The 21,199-nt window shown below is 36.3% G+C and overlaps 1 protein-coding gene across 4 annotated transcripts in view; it reads right to left on the minus strand.

The window, feature by feature from the left end:
- The window catches only part of grk4 (G protein-coupled receptor kinase 4), a 66,278-nt gene that overhangs the window by 22,736 nt on the left and 22,343 nt on the right, over positions 1-21,199 (minus strand). For all 4 annotated transcript variants that reach the window (NM_001362619.1, NM_001079986.2, XM_073946444.1 and 1 more), the window contains 6 exon segments: positions 7,900-8,040; positions 8,877-8,940; positions 13,918-14,010; positions 18,846-18,946; positions 19,101-19,178; positions 19,646-19,758. In NM_001362619.1, coding sequence (NP_001349548.1) covers positions 7,900-8,040; positions 8,877-8,940; positions 13,918-14,010; positions 18,846-18,946; positions 19,101-19,178; positions 19,646-19,758 — 590 coding nt within the window.

The following is a 21,199-nucleotide window of genomic DNA, read 5'->3' on the forward strand; positions in this document are numbered from 1 at the left end:
AATAAACAGCCTACTGTAAATTACAACCATTAGCCTAACAATTTATATGATTTATATGAGATAAATCATATAATTTTGCCAGGATGCCGGGATATAATATGGAAATATTAATATGGAAAATGAGTGCATGTTTTTACTAAAACTAATATTGGATGTTTTTTTTTTAAATGTGTGCGTGTAAAACAATATAATTTGCACAAAGAAATTCTGGGTTTAGAGTGTCATTATGGGCATTTTACGTTAGCAATAACATGGTTCAAATGGATCTGCGACAAAGAAACTACCCTTTTGGAAATTACTCGTCACTGCATTGTTTAATTTTGAAGATTTAGTTGTATAGATTGCACCTTGTTTTTAACAAATTTTATCTTCAGAAAATTCTTCTTCATTCTATTATATTCTTCGTTCCAGCATTAAATTGATACATTAATATAGTCTCGTTTTTTTACATAAAAAGTTAAATCAGCATTACTTGAGATTTAATTTCACTAACAAATCCCATTAAACCTATTGTACATCCTAATAGACAGACATATTTGAAAAAAAATCCTGATGTTAAAAAGATTTTAAAATTTAATTAGTAAGAGCAATCTCTGTTTTTTACATACAATCTATGAAATACTGATAATACTGATAAAATATTAATAAATCTGAATAAAAACATAGTAAATGTGGCTTATGTCTGTGTATGAAGTTATGCCATGCTGCTTTTCAGTGTAGTGGATTTTTTTTTCTTTTCAAATTACAACATGCCGAGCCTTACTGCCATTTGATTGGCTGTTAATCACCCACTCTCATGGACTGCAGGCTTTAAATGAGATGAATTGCTCAGGAACCACAAAATACATAGGCTGGCATGTGATGTCTATTGTAATGGACACAGCGTCCAAAGGGGTTAAAAGTACAATGTTTACATTTTGCATTTTATATAGAGATGTTTTTAATGTTTATTCATTTTTTTAAATGTTTTTTTTTTTATATTTCATTCATATTTATTTCACAAAATCGCCTGAAGTTCTTAATAAAGTGAGAAATATGATCACATATGAATGAGTATATTTCTGAGTACAGACTTTAAAATGTAAAAAAGAAATAGTCCTTTGCATGTGGTCCATATATACAAACTATTAATTGAATTATATCTACATCGCAATTTCTATTATTATATATGCTAACATTCAATCCATTGCATCATTTAAGGTGTTTAAGCAAACTTTGTTGTCATATTTTGGACTGTACTTGTTTTTCCTGAGGATGTTTTTGTTTATGTGGTGAGTTTTTGATGAATATTTATGTTTGAAGCCATTATTACACCAGTTTTATCATCTGCCAGCCTGAATAAAAGCATTGAAAAGTGCAAAAAGTACCATACAGTTTGAGGAATCACTCATTTCTGTAGCCCTAAATGACTAGTAACTTTAAGTTTAATACTCAGGATCAGGAAAGGTTTAGAAAGAAAGCCTAAGTTGCAATAATGATGGTGACGTTTGCCTCAGAAAGTCTGTTCAGAAAGGTTAAATCACTAGCAGTGTATTATTATAACAGCAGTATGTCCTCAGCCTGTGAGTGACGTGTGTGCAGAAGTTGGAAACCGCCGTGTGAAGGAGGGAGCGGTTCTCAGTCTTCAGCTGTTACACCCAGCATTGTGGGTGGTTTGGGTTTCTGAAGCAGACAGATGTGGGAACGAGCTGTGAACTCAAACAAGAAGATGATGGTGCTGTGAAAATCTGCAGCGCTACAAGACCACGAGGACCATCAAAAGACGCTTTACAGGAAACACAACACCAAAATCCGAGTGGACTGAAACTAAACTGTGAGCACATGCAGTAATTTAGTCATTTGTGAAAGTGGTGCTTTGTTTTTAATTTAAGGGAAATAAATGATTCCTCAAATACTCTGGTAACTAAACAAATTAACTAGTTGAAGCAGCTTGAGTTTCCAGAACACATACTTCATGTAAATATACTAATGGCTTCAGTGTCAGTGCTTGACGGAGGCCGTGTCTGAAGTTGGGGCTGACACTATCATCATAGTAGCCAATGAAACAAGTCCGCAATCGGCAACTGTCTGAGCTGGGAAATTTGCATGAAACGATCTGATTGGCTGATGCTTCCAATGGCGCATGAAAATTTCAGAAATTCCCACATTTTTTCAGCAAGCAACGCCCCTAATGCAGCCCCGAGGGACCCACAACTGAGTTCTGCAACGCTTGACGGGTAAAGTCTAGATCTGATACGTGGCTTAACGGAAGTGCGATATGCACATCAATATAGCAGCATTTTTTAGGACACTGTATAACATTAATTCATATTTTTACAGTACTGTGACGGTTGGATTTGTGTTTAGTGTTGTTGTGGGGGTAGACATAAAAAAAAAATTTTATTGGGTAATTTAATAGATAACATAAATATTACTCAATACAATCACTGTTTTTACGTTACTGTGACGGTTGGGTTTAGGGTAGAGATTAATAAAATACAATTAATGAGAAATTTAATAAATAAAATAAATAATTTTTGTTAACTTCTGGCCGCAATCGTGTGCGATCTAGCAACAACCCACTTGATGTTAACCATTCAAAGTGAATGGGAAGTGTTGATGCTGATGCCCCGGTTGAACGAGGCGTAACATTTGGGCAGCTTTTTTACCCTCAAATAAGAAATTACTACTTTTTTATTTATATACTTTTAATTTTGCCAAAATTAAACCCAACACGTGTTAAGCTTTGAACATTAATTCTACAGAAAATAGTTAAATTGGGCGACATGGTGGCTCAGTGGTTAGTAGGCATGGGACTCTAACTGCGTTCAAGGTATACCGCAGTATGGAAAAGTCAAAACCGTTAAAGTTTTCTGTATTATCGTTCCTAAGGTATGTGTAAGATTTTTTATTTACATTTACTTTGTTGGTTTTTAAGGACAGCAGTATCTTCAGCAGAAAAGATATCCAAAGATGCTGTTTTAAATGGTAAATAAATCTGTGATTTTGAAACTAATGAATACAGCAGAAGTCAATGATTCATTGGAATTATTTGGCCTGACGTGTTTACTGCTCCAAAATATTTGAAATGTTTCTCAAATTAAAATATAGTGTGTAAAAAAGAGAAAAAAGTTTTAGTTTTAGACCAGTTGGCATTTCTGTGTGGAGTTTGCATGTTCTCCCTGTGTTGGCAGTTTCCGGTTTCCCCCACAGTCCAAAGACATGCGGAGTAAGTGAATTGAAAAAAATAAATTGGCTGTAGTGTATAGGATGTAGGATGTATCCCAGTACTGGGTTGCAGTTGGAAGGGCATCCGCTGTGTAAAACGTATGCAGGATAAGTTGGCGGTTCATTTTGCTGTGGCGACCCCAGATAAATAAAGAGACTAGGCAGAAAGAAAATGAATGAAAAAATATATTGGATTACACTAATTTAGATTAAAACTGAAGGTTCATATGATTTTATTTTAATATTATTTAATTATAGTTTTTACCCTGCAGGCACAGGACGCCAACATGATGTCATATTGATGTTGTACCACAATGTACCCCAAAATCAAGGGGACATTGGATTTGATTTGGAAATGAAAATCAGGCTGACATCAAAATCCAATGTCAGGCAGAAAATGTCCAACGTCCAACCTAAAATCAACATCTAATCATGTTACACCTTGTTTGGTTTTGGTCACTTTCCAACACAACCTAAAATCAACCAAATATTAACGTAATTTGAGTTCCTTTTTGGACATTAATATAACGTCGTCCTTAGACACTGGCTAGACATTGAATTTTGGTCACCTGATGTCATGACCTAAATCTAACCTAATATTAACGTCTTAATATGCTGTGTGCCTGCTGGGTAGCTATTATTATTTTACTTTCTTTTGTATTGTATATATATCGTATGTTTTATTGTAATTGCCGTGTAAATGTTTGTTGCAGATGTGTTTGAATATTATATTAAAATAATAAACAGAGTAAAAAAATTTATATATTAATAATATATTATATATAATAATGACAATAATATATATCATAAATATAATATATCAAGCTTTACAGAAGACTTCCATTTTAAATAAAGGTTTGTTTTCTCATCACGCACATATGTTGATTACAGTTGTGTGTTGAATAAATATTATTTAAACACACTAGTACATGAAAATACAAGTTCAGTTCTAGTTCAGCTTTTTTTATTTACATGAGTGTGTTTATATAACTTGCAGTGCTTTGCATTTTTTTTTTACATGTGTGTGTGTGTGTTTGTTTCTTTTTTAAGTATATATACACATAGTACATGTTAACAGTGCAATAAGACACAAGCAGAGAACAGCGAAGAGCATAAAAGCTGTTTCCCATCACACACAGCTCATATTAGTCATGCTATTATGTCACTTTATACTGTTAGAGTTTACTTGTCGTCCTCAACTTTTAAACATGAGTCTGTTTATACATAGTGAATGCACTCTGGGGCTGCAGAGTATGTTTGTGTGTGTGTATGTGTGTGAGAGAGAGAGAGTGTATGTGTGGGTTTAGGGTTTAGAGCACTTGACTTCACTCTCTAACGCTGCTGTTTGGTCAGTGTTGCCAGGCAACAGGGATGTTCTCATTTGTGAAGTAGTTCATGAAGAGCAATCGTTCCTGCCTGTGGCATGAATGCACACAAAGACACACACACGCATGCTTTTGCATACGCATAAATACTCATTTGTCTTTGCTTTAGATTTGGATTTACATTATATATTTAAGACACTTGCGCATATTTGCAATGCTCAGCACCTCTTACCTGTGTGTGTGTGCGTGTGGCAGTGTGTGTTAGTGTTAGTGTGTGTGGGTGGCCAGAGGCTCAGGTGCTCTACAGCTGTAGTGGAATGAATCACAGGCCGACATTACACTGCAGGGACTGTGTGCAACGTCTGTGCACATGTTCTGCTGCCTGCTCTCCTTTAAAACACAATGCTTTTCAGATCCTAGGTTATTTACAATGGAGCCACATTCCATGTCCTCAAAATTCTACATACAATACCCCATAAAGACAATGTGAAAAAAGTTTAATAAAAATAAAAAACCTGAAAAATCACATCTACATCAGTATTCACAGCCTTTGCAGTGAAGCTCTAAATTGAAAACAAATCAGAAAAATAAGAAACAAATGTTTCAGCAGCTTAATTGGAGTTCACCTGTGGTAAATTCAGTTGATTGGACATGATTTGACAAGGCATACCTGTCTATATAAGGTCTCAGGGTTAACAGTGCATGTCAAAGCACAAACCAAGCATGAAGACAAAGGAATTGTCTGTAGACCCCCGAGACAAGATTGTCTCGAAGCACAAGGCTGGGGAAGGTTACAGAAAGATTTCTGCTGCTCCGAAAGTTCCAATGACCACAGTGGCCTCCATCATCCGTAAGTGGAAGATGTTTGGAACCACCAGGACTCTTTCTAAAGCTGGCCGGCCATCTAAGCTGGGTGATTGGGGGAGAAGAGCTTTAGTCAGGGAGGTGATCAATAACCTGATGGTCATTCTGTCTGAGCTCCAGCGTTCTTCTGTGGAGAGAGCAGAACCCTACGGAAGGACAACCATCTGTGCAGCAATCAGGCCTGTATGATAGTGTGGCCAGTCAGAAGCCGCTCCCCGCCTGCAATTTGCCAAAAGGCATCTGAAGGACTCTCAAACCATAAGAAACAAAATTCTCTGGTCTGATGAGACTAAAATTGAACTCTTTGGAGTGAATGCCAGGCGTTACGTTTGGACAAAATCAGGCACCGCTCATCATCAGGCTAAAACAATCCCTACAGTGAAGCATGGTGGTGGCAGCATCATGCTGTGGGGATGTTTTTCAGCAGCAGGAACTGGAAGACTAGTCAGGATAGAGGGAAAGAAGAATACAACAATGTACAGAGACATCCTGAATGAAAACCTGCTTCAGACAGCTCTTGACCTCAGACTAGTGAGACGGATTATCTTCCAACAGGACAATGAACCAGAGCACACCACCAAAATATCAATGGAGTGGCTTCACAACAACTTGGTGAATGTTCTTGAGTGGCCCAGCCAGAGCCCAGATCTAAATCCTATCTTACATTCCTGGAGAGATCTGAAAATGGCTGTACACAGTCACTCCTCATCCAACCAACCTGATAGAGCTTGAGAGGTACTGCAAAGAGGAATGGGCAAAAATTCCCAAAGACAGGTTTGCCAAGCTTGTGGCATCATATTTAAAAAGACTTAAGGCTGTAATTGCTGCCAAAGGTGCATCCACAAAGTGTTGAGCAATTACATTAATATAAAATAATTGAGCAAAGTATTGACAATTGTGTTACTGTATTTTTGATCAAGCATTTGACTCAAAAAATAAATAAATAAAATTCTGCTTGTTTAAAAAATACTTATTTTATAATAAGCTGAACCAACACAATTCTAATGTTTAATTTGTACAAACAATTAAGTTGATTTGATGAATTTGTGTTAAGACAATGTGAAGGAAGTCTTTTTTACAGTATTGTCTGTGAATGTTCAGCACGGAATTTTGATATTTACATTGTTACCAAATACCAAATACATATAATTCAAAAACGTGTCAAGCTATTTCAGTTGTAATTGTTCTCTATGGGATCAAAAAATAAAAAGAGAAACTCTGTAAAGCCTCTTTCCTCCATTCAGTGAAAGTGAATTTTTCAGGCAACAATGATGATCAAATAGAGCTTTATAAACGTGGTTCTTATAACCTGTGCATTGAAATCATGTAATATCCTTGTGTAAAGATTAGACAAAAACACACAAACCATTATTCTCTATTTTTGTTCGAAACATCACAAAGCAACACTTATACAAACTTGGAACATAGATTCCCATAAAAAAAAAAAAACAGTACAGTTGAAAATAATGACAAAATCGTTTGAACGTTTCAGGAATGCGTTTCCAGCCTTAAGTGGGTGACTACTTCAAGATTGTTACAGGACTGCCCTGTGAAATATGCTTTGTTTGAATCTCTTTATACCATGAAAATAACCTAAATTCCTCTGTTAACACAGCAAATATTAAATGAATTTTTATGGCTTGCCGCAGCTGAACGGCTGTCATAAACCAGCAGCATCGCTTTGTGGTTTAGCTAGTCAGAAAGTAAACAATCCATTTGATTTTGAACTACTGCTCTGAGCAAGATTTATCCAAACTGCTCATGACAAATGCATTTGAAATAGAGATTTGCCTCACATTAAACTAGAATATATAACAAACCTTCACACCTTATGAAAACCTCACAGAAATTAAATCACATAGATAGACAGTTAGATAGATTGATAGACAGACAGACAGACAGACAGACAGACAGACAGACAGACAGAGGCAGATAGATAATTGATCAGACAGACATAGAGATAGATAGATAGATAGATAGATAGATAGATAGATAGATAGATAGATAGATAGATAGATAGATAGATAGATAGATAGATAGATAGATAGATAGATAGATAGATAGATAGACAGACAGACAGACCAATAGACAGACAGACAGACAGACGGATAGATAGATAGATAGATAGATAGATAGACAGATAGATAGATAGATAGATAGATAGATAGATAGATAGATAGATAGATAGATAGATAGATAGATAGATAGATAGATAGATAGATAGATAGATAGATAGATAGATAGATAGATAGACAGACAGACAGACCAATAGACAGACAGACAGACAGACGGATAGATAGATAGATAGATAGATAGATAGATAGATAGATAGACAGATAGATAGATAGATAGATAGATAGATAGATAGATAGATAGATAGATAGATAGATAGATAGATAGATAGATAGATAGATCATTACACAAATAATACAGACAAGACCATCATGCAACCATCACATCAGGTCAAGTAAAAAAAGAGGAATAAAAAGAAAGTAGTACTTACTACAAAACTACTGTTAACTTTTTCTAAAATGCGTTTTTCATTTAATGCCATTGCTTCACCTTTTCTTTTCTTCACACGTTTCTTCTCCAGCTTTTTACAGGCGTACATCTTACCAGTGGCACGAACCTGGCAGGCACAAACCTGGTGGAAAGAAATAAACATTCATTTATTTATAAAATTCAGTGTACTTATAGGGCCACACACTACTTTTCCAGCCGATTTCAATTTTATCACTTGATTGAATAGGCGTTATTAGTGGTTATTAGCTGATAGATATGGGCCAGTAGGGGCCTTCCATGCTTGTGGAAGGCTCAGAAAGCTGGTAACATCCATACTCATGGTTAATCAGCTATTGATCACATACGGCTGCAGCCAAAAGTTAACAAGAATTATTTATATTATTTATTGAATTTCCCATTAATTGTATTTTATTAACGTCTACCCCCACCCCAACCCTAAACCAAACTGTCACAGTAATGTAAAAAACAGATTTGGATCTGAAGTTTTCTCTATTAGTATGCCTACTTAATCATGTGGATGGATGATAACAGCCTTCTGAGCCTACTAGTAGGCGCAGGAGGCCCCTACTGGCCCATATCTATCAGCTGATAACCACTGATAACGCCCATTCAATCAAATGACAACATTCAAAGAGGGTGATTATTTTAATGTTATTTTTTATATTACTGTTTACAACTTTTATATTTAACTGTAAGCAAACAGTTAACAGCAAACAGTTAACAGCAAACAGTCATTACAAAAGAACAGACTTGTTAAAAAAACAGTTTTTGTTTTTTTGTATTTTGTAATCACTGTTTTATTGACTATGTGTGAAAAATTTGTAAGAAAAAGTAGAATTAAATAACTGCATTTTACTTAACAACCACTGCTGTCACTTTTAACAAGGGTTATTGTTTAATATCTTAATAGGACATGATGTCAAATTCTTAAATAAGCGAAAACATTAAACTACTCACCTCACCAAATCCGCCCTTGCCCAATACCCTGTAATGTCTGAATGTGTTTTTGGTTACTGGTTGCCTGCGAATTAAATAGAGTTCAAGTCAATTCATTGCATGAGTCATAATTCACTAATAACAATGCACCGTAAATCCCAAAGTATACTTTATTCGTACATACACAATTTACACATGAGTTTTCAAAATGTTGTCCATTATTGGTTATGCATAACACAACTTCTGTTTTTATAAAAACATTTCAACTAGGGATGTCGAAATTATGGATCGAAGGAGAAAAACAGCAGGAAATGTGAGCCAAAAAAAGCAGCTTTGACACCAGACATGGAAAGAGCTGCGCTATGAAACCCATTTATTTCAATGCATCATCTAAAGGCTGCTGTGCTGTCGTAGCAATGCCTTTTTAGTTGACACCTCTAGACTCATTTAATGTCAATGCCCATGAGATTGGCTGACATTTTTTTAAATCATTGTTTTAAACTATGATTTAATAAAATAATAAATAATAATTTCGGTTTCCGTTTTCGGGTCAAGTACATCCAAAATGTTCTGTTTTGTTCCGGAATATGTTTGTTGCTTTCTTATTTAAGTTATGGACACTGCAGCTTGTATGGCTGATATTCAAAAATAGTTTTTTCCTTTTGTTTCGTTTTTGTATGATGGTCTTGTTAAAGAGATATACTAAAATTTAAAATGTTGTCATTTATTATACACCTCCATGTTGTTTGTAAAACGTATAAGACTAGTGAGACTGGACTTGAATGTCCAGAAAGGTAGCGAAAACATCACTGAAGAAGCTGATGTCACTTCATGTGCAAAAAACTATTTTCTTTTAATGTTCTTTTACTTCCAGATCAATTTCCAGACAGGAATAAGAGTCCAAATGAAACTTTTAAGTTTGTATGTTTGACTACTTGCATGTGCTTACGTGTAATATATAAATTATATTTTGGGCTTTAGTGCACATTCATGATAAAATTCAGGCTGAATCACTGGACGACCTCAATGGAAGCATTTACACTGCATAGCTACAGATCAGTTATGACCCATGATCATATAAGAAGAAAAAATAGCACATGAATTCTGATATTTTCAGATCGGTTTCAGTCCTCATTCAAATGTGGAAATAAAATCCAGTGTACCCACTCTTAACCAAATGTCCAATTCCCTGACTTTCCCCAGAGTTTCAGGGACTAAAAGCTGAATTTCCATGGCCTATAATGAATGGAAAAATGCCATGCTTTGCATAATATTGAAATAGTTTGAGCTTGAATATCAGTTTTCATGAATTTAAAGCCATTATAAAAGCAAAAATGGCTAATTTACCTTAACATTTTAAAACAAAAGTAAAAGGAATAAACACCCAGTCTTTTAAGTGATTATTTTGAAACCAAAGCTCTTGAAAATGTACATTTTCTTTCCATGTTTGTTGTAATTAACAGTTTTATCGTGGTGACTACACACGTCTTAAGTGACTGCCAGGAAAAGGATAAAATGGCATGACATGTTATCAAATATTTAAATTTTGAAAAATGACAACTAAAAGCAACAAACAAAAGACTCTTAGGGTGCTTTCACACCTGTGAATCGATTTAGTTGTTCCGAAACAGGGATTAAAATGTTTACATTGTTGCTCTTTGCTTTTGGTGCGGTTTGCTTTCACACTGCAAAGTTTCTAAACGTACCAAAAGAGCTAAAACAAGTCACATGTGAGTAAACTCTCCTCACATTGGTCAGAGTGTCAGGGTTTATTTTGCAGAGTCCCTCTCAGCTATCAGGGGAGGTGGTGGTTTGATGATGCTTGACAAGGTGTGCGTGACGTGTCTGAAGAGCAAGGAGAGATGCGGTGGGGAGGGGTGAGAAGCGTGCACGACGTATTTGAGGACCGGGAAGGAGACGCAAGATTACCTGGAGATTATCACTCGTTTGCGGGCATTCGGGAGACTCCTGAAACCTCCCGTCCTACTCATAATTCTCTCTTCATATAGCCGTATGCCTATTACATATCCATAAAACACTGTGATATAACCATGCTCGGATTGTATTGCTTTCTCACTGCAATCGATCCGCTCCAGAGCTTGTTTCAATCGAGCCGAGACCACCTCATTCAAGCGATCTCGGAGCGATTGATTTGGCGCGGATAACTGGGCAAACGAAACAGGTTTCGAAACAAAAGTGTAGTTGTGAAAGCACCCTTATATTCTATGACCTGGACTAACATTTTCTATCACATTCCCTAACATTCGATGTCTGGAAATTCTAAAACTCTACGATACTCCAGAAATTCAATAACCAGTGGGAACCCTGAAATCTGATATGAATTGAATTTGCGCATTTGCAACTGCCATTTTAATAAACGGATCAGATATTCACCTGTCAATATTGTTTGCAAATAACATTAAAGGGTCACGAAACACCAAAACACATTTTTTGAGCTGTTGACAGTCGTATATGTGTCCCACACTGCTAAAAACACTATTAGGACACCTATATTTCACTAAAAAGTGTAAATTGGTTGTTTTTGCGTTATTTCAAGCAAATTCGTACTTCCGGTTTGAAACGAATTTTTGAAGCTGCGTCACGGTCATGACATAATAGCGTTGTATTCCAGCGTGCAGACTGGACGTCTGTGCCAGAGTGAGTCTTATTACGTCTTACAGTGTGCTGCATTAATGCATGAGTAAGGCTTGGTTCAAACCAATCAGCGCGCTCTATTGTGCAACTTCATTAATATTCATTACTATCACCGTGTTTTCAGGACAGAGACGCCACGTTGTGTTGGCAAAACAAGCGTGAAGTGTTGCTTTTATAGTTTGCTGCGGTTAAGTTTCGTTTTCATTTTCTCTCTGTGAGAGCGCAGCTGGAGTCACGTGTGGATTAACAGTGTACGCGACGCTCGACAACAATAACTTAAGTGTCTAAGGAGGATTATTGTTTACCTGAGAGCTGTTCTCATCTGCAAACGCTGAGATCTGGATTCGTTTGTAGTATTCTCTTCATAAAGACGCGGCTCTAGTTGCTGGTGATTGTCCTGTCTCTACAGATTTGGTAAGTGAGCGACCAGTGCTCTTTGTTTATTCAGTTTGTTCGTATCTAACAAACTATTGCACAGAGTGTAAACACATTAGCACCACAACCAAACTTTAACCTCGTGTAGGGTTTTTACCGCATTTAGTGACCGGAATAACACGCGCGGCTTTCTGACACTACCTGTCGTGTGCATCTAAGTTTCTGGGAAATGCGGAGGGTTTTTTTCTCTTATTCGCCGTGCGGTATAAAACATTGCATGAAAAATACACGCTTAGAGCAGTTCCTCGAATCAAATATCTCGTGTGTCGCGAGGGGCATGAATGAATGCCCTGAATGAAAGAGCCAAACTGCAGTTAAAGTCCACCATTTAATAATTTGGCAAATAATTCGACTACAGATGTCCATGTAGGTTAAACACCATCACTTTCTCCTGTATGTGTGTGTGTATTTTGACCCTGAAACTCACGCGTGCCCAAATAGACACTCTCACACCATCCCACTTTTCTTCCTCCGACACTCCCCCTAAACAGAGCTGGACACGCCCACTTTTCTGACTTTTTCCAAAGTAGAGGTGTGAAAACACCCTGCTGAAAAGAGGGGGTTTCATTGCCCTTTAATGCTGATGTTGACATCAGAAGTAATTCCTGCATGTGTTCTAAACCTTTAATCTCACATTTAAAAACAAACCACATTTTGTATTACCATGTGGTAGTATACAATATATAATAAAGAGAGTGAGAGAGAGAGTGTGTAACAAATATAAAATTATTTCGGTCAAATGGTGCAGAAATCACATCACATGGCCATGATATAGGTCAAAAAAGCATAGATTAACAGAAAATAGCCAAATGTGAACTTTTCTGTAACAACCTCACAAATCAACTTTATTAGGCTGTCAAAAAAAATATGCTTGGCAGCAGTGTTGAGAGAGAGAGAGAGTGAGAGAAATAGCACACAATGCCAAAGACGATTTGCACAAGGAAAAAACTAAACACTGTGTACAGATTAAATACAGGAAGCAAGCAAAGAAATCCCTTTTATTATCACTACAGCTATCAGTCAGTGGCCACTCTTCAGACAAAGCGAGAACACAAGTACAGTACTGAATTGTATAATAATATTGAATTGTTTTATATAATAATAAAGACATTGTATAATAATGAATTGTCTTGGTCCAGTGCTTCCACTGATTCTTATAACTGGGTTTATTTTTTTTCAGGGTCAGAACATCTACCTGGGTTGTTTTGCTTTGTACAGTATTTATGCAGACATTGGATATGAGTTACTTTTAAAAGAAAATTTATGCAGCTCACAAAAAAGTAAAAAATAAAATCAGATACAGTCCCAAAATCGACATTGGGTATATAGACCTGCAGTGTAAATGTGGCCAGTATTGTCTATACTACCCCAGCAGGCACAGGACGTCAACATGGCATCGGATTGACATTGTATCCTAACTTTGTGGGATTTTTCGTATTTTAAAATGAAAATTAGGTTGATGTCAGAACCAAACATCAGGCTGACGTCAGTTCCAACATCGGACAGATGTTGCATTTTGGTCACTTTCCAACGCAACCTAAAAATAACAAATATCATTGTCTAATGATGTTACAGCTTGACGTTGTGCAGATTTTATAACTATGACATCTATTAGATGTTGGATTTTGGTTGCCATATCTGATGAATAAATGTCAGTATTTGACGTCAATATGACGTTGGTTTAAGATGTTGGCTCAATGTTGGAATTTGGTCACTTTCCGACACAACCTAAAATCAACAACATATCAACGTCATTTCACGTCATTATTAGAAGTCAAAATAACATTGTCCATAGACGCTGGCAACCTAAATCTAACCTAATATTAACATCTTATGATGTTGTTTGTCTGCTGGGACCTTTCTGAGCCTTGATAATGCATAGCTTGCCATCAAAGGGACAAAAACAAAATGTGCATTTCCTTTTCATAAATTAATTTCCAATCACAATGACTGACGTAGATCAGCTACTCACCTCTCCAACCACTTCCACTGAAGAAAACGGGAAAAGTACATAGTCTCCTGATAAGCCGAGAATGGCGCTCCACTTAAATATTCACGAACTATCCTGAAAAATAAAGAAGAAATGCTTGAGAAAGGTGTGGAGGAATGATATGGTACTTTAGAGCACATGTACAAATAAACACCAAACATCATACCTAAGCATTGAACCTCAGTGGTGGGTGTGATTTTGCCAAGTTCAAAGCGATCATGGATTAACATCCATGTTTCCCCTTGAACATCATTTTTGTTTGAAAATGTAATCCATAGCTATTCCCTACCCCTAAACCCAACCATAACTGTAAATTATTCCCAAAATCAGAGGGGAATAATAGGTGGAACAACTATCCATGCAGAAACAATCATGTAAAGGTGCATTCACTTAACCGTGAGCCTAAACTTAACATAAATGGTAAACATATTCTTTAATTTTGATTGGCTGATTGGAATGTTGTTCCAGGATCAACAGAGATATTAATCCAGGAAAATGTCCAACTTGGTGAAATCACACTTACCATACATCAGTACTGCCATGAGAGTGCTGCAAGTAATTCATTCAGGGATAGTTCACCCCAAAATGTTAATCTCTGTTATTATTTACTCAGCCTTGAACTTGTTCTAAACCTATTTGAGTTTCTTTCTTCTCTTGAACAAAAAATAATTCATTTAAAAAAATGCTGGATCCCATAGACTTCCATAGTCATTTCTTTTTCCTACAATAGAAGTCAATAGGCACCATCAACCAACATTTTATTATTCAACATATCTTTTATTGTGTTCACCAAAACAAAGAAACCCATAAAGGTTTAAAACCACACAAGGATGAGTAAATTCTTAAGTCATTTTCATAATGATGTTATTTCCTACAATGGAAGTTAATGGGTACCACAAACAAACATTTATCAACATATCTTTATTTGTGTTCAGCAGAAGAGAAACTAATAAAAGGTTAAAACCACACGAGGGAGGGTAAATTCTGAGGTAATGTCCATAGTAATGCTATTTCTTACAATGCAAGTCAATGGGTACCGCCAACCAACATTTTTCTAAATATGTTTTTTTAATTTCAGCAGAGGAGAGAAACCCATTAAGGTTTAAAACCACATGATGGAGGGTAAATTATGAGGTAATTTTCATAATGTTATTTCATACAATGGAATTCAATGGGTACCGCAAACCAACATTTTTCAAAATATCTTATTTTGTGTTGAGCAATAGAGAGAAACTCATAAAGGTTAAAAACCAGATGAGGGAGAGTAAATTCAGTGGTAATTTTCATAATAATGTTATTTCTTACAATGTAAGTCAATAGGTTCCGCCAACCAACATTTATCAAAATATCTTCTTTTGTGTTCAGCAGAAGAGAAACTAATGAAGGGTTAAAACCACATGAGGGAGGGTAAATTCTGAGGTAATTTTCATTTTTGGAGAGCTGTCCCTTTAAGAAGTTAAATCACAGTCAAGCTACTCATTTGAAAATAGTCAATGAATGAATGAAAGAATGAATGAATGATTAATTCATTTCACTAAACTGAAAACAGCAATCAAATTAAAAGGTAAAAGTAAGTAATCTCAAGCAAGATTTTCTTTCAGAAAAATAGAAAGGGAGATGATCCGGATGCATCTCATGCCATCTCACCTTCTAATTTGACACACATACACATGCTTCAGCAAACAGCATGCCCACAGAGACTTGACAGGAAGGGTTAAAGTACTCCACCTCACCCCCTCTCAAACAGAAAGGAAGCTTAAACTAAACAGAACTAAAAGACCGACCGAGGCAAAACACAAACACACCGAACTCTGTTTAGATTCAAAGTCACGTGTTTACGTTTCTCAGCCAAACAGCGCAAGCTAACGGCTAACAGTCCCCTCTATAACCATCAGTCTTCACACTAATACCAGTAAAAACACAAACTGAGATCCACCAACGTGTCACCGCAAAGTGAGCGTGTAGGATAAACTGTTGATTTCACTTCGGGTCTTGACAAGCCAAACATAAATGACTGTAACTAGCGCGTATTAGCATAGATTACTGAATAATCTCGATGACGGAAGCACCGCTGTGTGCTACAGTGTGTCTCTTGAGGTCAGATGATACACCTAAATTTAAGTTGTTATTCAGTAACCGGTTTTTAAGATAATGAACACAATATGGTCAAAGTATGTCTTAACTTTGGAGCAGTGTTGTGTAATAAGTAGTAAGCTGTGGCTGCTGCTGCGTGCTAGCAGTGCTTTTTAGAGCAGAGCCAAAAACAATTGAAGCTCAACATGTAAAGAACATCTATATGTCAAACATGGTGTGAACTAAAATAAAACTGATGGTCTGAAATATGCACAGCCACTAAACCACAATTGGTTTTTAAATTATATGAATTAATTTTTTTTTAAAGTGACAGTAAACTCTTTTAGGCTATAATCTAAAATTAATAATTAAAATCCTAAATATTAAAAAGAACAACAGGTATTTTGGTAACACTTTAGCTTAGGTCACAATTCATGGTATTAGCAAACCATTAACTAACACTACTAGCTAAATAAATGACTAATTAGGTGTTAATTAATAGTTAGTATGGTAGAAGTTTAGGTGTTGGGTTGGATTAGGAATGCAAAATAAAATCATACGTTTTAACTATTAAGGAACAGTTAATTTCTTAATAATCGTCAGATAATAAGTCAATAGTTAAAGGTGCAGTAGGTGATCTGCCTAAATGCTAGCCAGTTAGCATAATATCTGTCAAATACAACTCCTCCCCTGTCATCCAAAGCCACGGCTCCTGAAATCACGCAAACATGCAAATTAAAGATTGCAGAGACCCACTAGATCAGGGGTCACCAATGTCTGCCCTGGAGGGCCGATGTCCCTGCAGGGTTTAGCTCCGACTTGCTTCAACACACCTGCCTGGATGTTTTAAGTATACCTAGTAAGACCTTGATTAGCTTGTTCATGTGTGTTTGATTTGGGTTGGAGCTAAAATCTTTAGGACGCCGGCTCTTCTGAAGCAATTTTGGTGACCCCTGCACTAGATCATGTCATTCGCCAGTTAGAAAACTTTATAGTTTTTTATACTATAATTCTGAAGGAAAAACTAGCACATTTTCAGTTGTGTACTTAGCAAGCAAAACTTGTCATTATTCTCCCATCAGTCTCACAAATCAGTCTTACTCTCTCACACGCTTTGTCCTAAAGTGACTACTGTATGCTTAGTGGTTGGCTGGTGGGCTGCAGGAATTACACTTATTACTAAGCCATACTTACATGCTATTTCTGACTGAATATTCAGAGTAGCGGTAAACAATACAGGAAGTTGTTGTCATTTTAAAAAAATGAATCAATGTGAATATGAAACCAACTTCACCTCAATAAAGCAGGCTAGGCTAGCGCTATTTACTTATGTTTTGTTGTTAAACTATATAAAAATCTGCATTAATGAAGCTGTAAAAGGTCACTTATAACACTGAAATTAGTCACATCAATCATTCCCCGAAAGATTTCATTGGCTGAACAACAGTTCTGTGCATATAACCTACAATTATTTTATTCCCAACTCTAGAAACCAGCATCAGTAAGCATACTGTTGGACATCGCCACTAAGGCACAATCCCAATTCTACCCCTTAGCGCTTCCCCTTACCCAGTTCTCTTCTGCTTAAAGGCATATGGCTGAGGGGAAAGGGTAGATAGCCCTTCAAACAAAGATTTTTCAGGACCACACTCGAAACCATTGGGTAAGAAAATTTTCCAAAATGCACCATCTACAACGGCAGCTTAGCTGCAGCTGGAAGTCAGGGGATCCACAAATTAATATTTTTTGTCATTATCACAATTTTTTACAACAAACACGCACAAGTTTTACTATCCGCTTGTTAAGTGTGACGTCACGCGAAGCGGCTTCCGGGTCCAAGCGCTCTATTCAACGGAATGGGGAGACTCATGAAATGGTAATAAAAAATGTTTACAAAGCGACTTAAGGCTTTCGAAAATCACGATCGCAGTATATATGTCCATGCCTAATATCCTATGGCCAGAAAGTGATTAATTTTTTTAAATTGCTGATTTTTTTTTTGGTATTTGTGATGCAGCAAGCCCAGAGATTGTTGTGTACACTATGATTTTATATAAAATTAACTTTAATGTGTGATAGGAATAAAACGCGATCATAAACGAATGATTTCTCCACTCAAATGAATGGCGGCTTGGACCCGGAAACAGTATTACTTACGTCACAAACACGTCACCACTTAACAAGCGGATATTCATAACAGGGTTTGTGTTTTACCTTCACACTTTCATAAAAAAACACTAAAATAGTTTACATAGATGAATATGGCCACGGTGTATATGCGCAGTATAGTTACGATCTTATTGCCACATTAGATCGTTATAATTACATAATATATGCCAAATACCAAAAAATAACACAACTAGAATAACTACAGCAGTCGCGATTGTCTGATTTCATATGAAGCAAGAGATTGCGATGACATATGATGACGTGTGCAGGTGCTGTAGTGCTGTCCCAATTCTTAGGGGTACATTTTGAAGCCCTTCCCTTTCACATTTGTTTTTAAGGCGAAGGGGAAGGGGTAGGGGTAGGGTACTAAAAAATAGAATTGGGATTGGGCCTAAGAAACAGTCTTGTAAATGTGGTTCCCTTTCGCTCCAGGGTTTGATTGGTTTGCATGTAAACCAGTAAAACAGGTTATTTGAATTCTCATTTTTGTAATTTTTCAGTTTATTGGTATGCATGTAAATATGCTCAATGAAACTCGAGAGGACGCCCTGGAGTTTTCTCCTCAAAGTTGTTCCACTGGTGCTGCTTGACTACAAAATAGATTTTTTTAAACCACAGTATAACATTGCTGCCGAGCGAACAGACTTGTTTTAAAATAACTTTATTACCTGGTACACTCCTGGAACAGCTCTTTACATGGACTCTGTTCCAGTTTCTGCCTGCATTCCCCGACCACATCCTGAGCCATCTCTGGTAGATGAGCGGCTGACTGCATGAGGACGGCACAATGGGAAAGAGGGAGAGAAAACAGGAAGAGGGGTTGATAGGATGTAATTGACAAAAAAGGCTAAAGTTCAACCACTAATTCAGCAATTCTTTCAATGAATAGGAGAACAGGTGCAAAGAAATGAATAAATATTTACCCCGTTATTAAAATATGTGTCTAAAATATTTAAACCGGCGTCTCTCCTCTTCTCATCCGGAGCCACCTGATACATTGCCTAAACACACACACACAAACAAATAATGCTTAAATTACAGATAATAACAAAAAATATGATGCAAATTAGGGTCAACAAAATGTCTGTTGTAGTAGAGTGAAATTATATCTTTGTAACATTAATTTATTCTTATTTTCCCACTCCATTTATAAAGTTTGACTAAGTAAAGGTACCATAAAATTTAAATAAAGTTTTTAAGATATCTATAAGCTAGTTTGCTCCAAAACATTGACAAAATTTGTGTTTAGGAGATATAAAACTGATATAAACATGTAAGGACTGTTGTCAGTTTCGCCGAAATGGATCAACGGCCACCTCATACTTAGATATGCTCCACCCCCTTCAAGACGCTTCTCATCAACAATACTGATACTAACATCTAAAAACTTTATTTTAATTTCATGGGACCTTTAAAGGCAACATCTGAAAAGTGTGCATATGTGAATGTTTGTGCCGAGATTTCTTACCACAGAATCCAGGAACTCTATACAGCGCCGTAATTTGGGCTGAGTGTCACAGAATTGACGAAACAACTGACGCCCAATTGGCTGCTTTTCACAAAGGCTTGTATAATCCCTCTCTGAAAATGATAAAAAAGCAGAGAAACAAGAGTGTGAGAAAAAAAAAGGTTAACGGTCACATGTTTTTTTTTTCTTATCTATAATCTTTAAACGGTCGTATTATTAAATATTAAATTGACCTTTTGGAATGAAACGTTTCAGTGTGCCAAGAAAACAGACTGAAACTTTCACAAATCAAACATTCCCTCAGAGTGCAATAAGACCATTTATTGAAACCAGAATTAGAAAGAGTGCAGGCATTAAGACTTTTGTCCTTTTTTCACGCTTTGAATTCAAGCATTTGTTAAAACCACAAAGAACCATAAAGAAACAAACTTAACAGGTTTAGTGAGGAAAAGGACTATCATCCCATAAAGCCAATGATAATAAATATCACTATTTATTCTTTCTCAAGTGGTTCCACTGTTGATTGATTAATTCAATTATTCATTCATTCATTTTTACGCCAAGCCAAATTCATAAAAAATGCTGTCCTTACACCAGGGGTGGGCAAACCGGTCCTGGAGGGCCGGTGTCCTGCATAGTTTAGCTCCAACACTAATCAAACACACCTGAAAATGCAAATCAGTGTCTTTAAGATCACTAGAAATCTATAAGCAGGTGTGTTTGATTAGAGTTAGATCTAAACTGTGCAGGATACCGGCCCTCCAGGATCGAGTTTGCCCACCCCTGCCTTAATCGCTGGCTAGGCATTGAATTTTGGACACCTGACGTCATGACCTAAATCTAATCTGTTTATTTTATCTCTGCCATGATGAGAGTAAATAATATTTGACTAGATATTTTTCAATACACTTCTTTACAGCATAAAGGGACATTTAAAGGCTTAACTGGATTAATTAGGTTAACTAGGCAGGTTAGGGCAATTAGACAAGTTATTCTATAACAATGGTTTGTTCTGTAGATTATCGACAAAAAAATATAGCCTAAAGGGGCTAATAATTTTGACCTTAAAATGTTTTTTAAAACTGCTTTTACTGTAGCTGAAATAAAACAAATAAGACTTTCTCCAGAAGAAAAAAAAAATGATCAGACATACCGTCGAAATTTCCATGTTCTGTTAAACATCATTTGGGAAAAATTTTAAAAAGAAAAAAATTCAAAGGGGGCATAATAATTCTGACTAGAGCTATAGATTATATTAAGGTTTTAAGCTCTTTTTAACTAAAAACCAAAGACTCTAGAATACACAAGACATATCACTAGTATAGTTTTGAATGGGGAAAAGTGTAACGGTCAATATGGCGATTGAAGACCCGCCTACAAGTACAGTAGCCAATCATGAAATGCTATAGACTCACGATTCTCCGGGGGAGAGGTTCAGATCAGACGAGTACCTTTACGACACTTTATGTGATCAAAAAACACACTGGAACCTCAGTGAATACTTGCTTTACAGACATGAGAAACATTTCCACGTTTGTACGGTCAGTGGGGTGG

Source organism: Danio rerio, chromosome 1 (assembly GCF_049306965.1).
Source record: "Danio rerio strain Tuebingen ecotype United States chromosome 1, GRCz12tu, whole genome shotgun sequence".
In the NCBI taxonomy this organism is placed as follows: domain Eukaryota; kingdom Metazoa; phylum Chordata; class Actinopteri; order Cypriniformes; family Danionidae; genus Danio; species Danio rerio.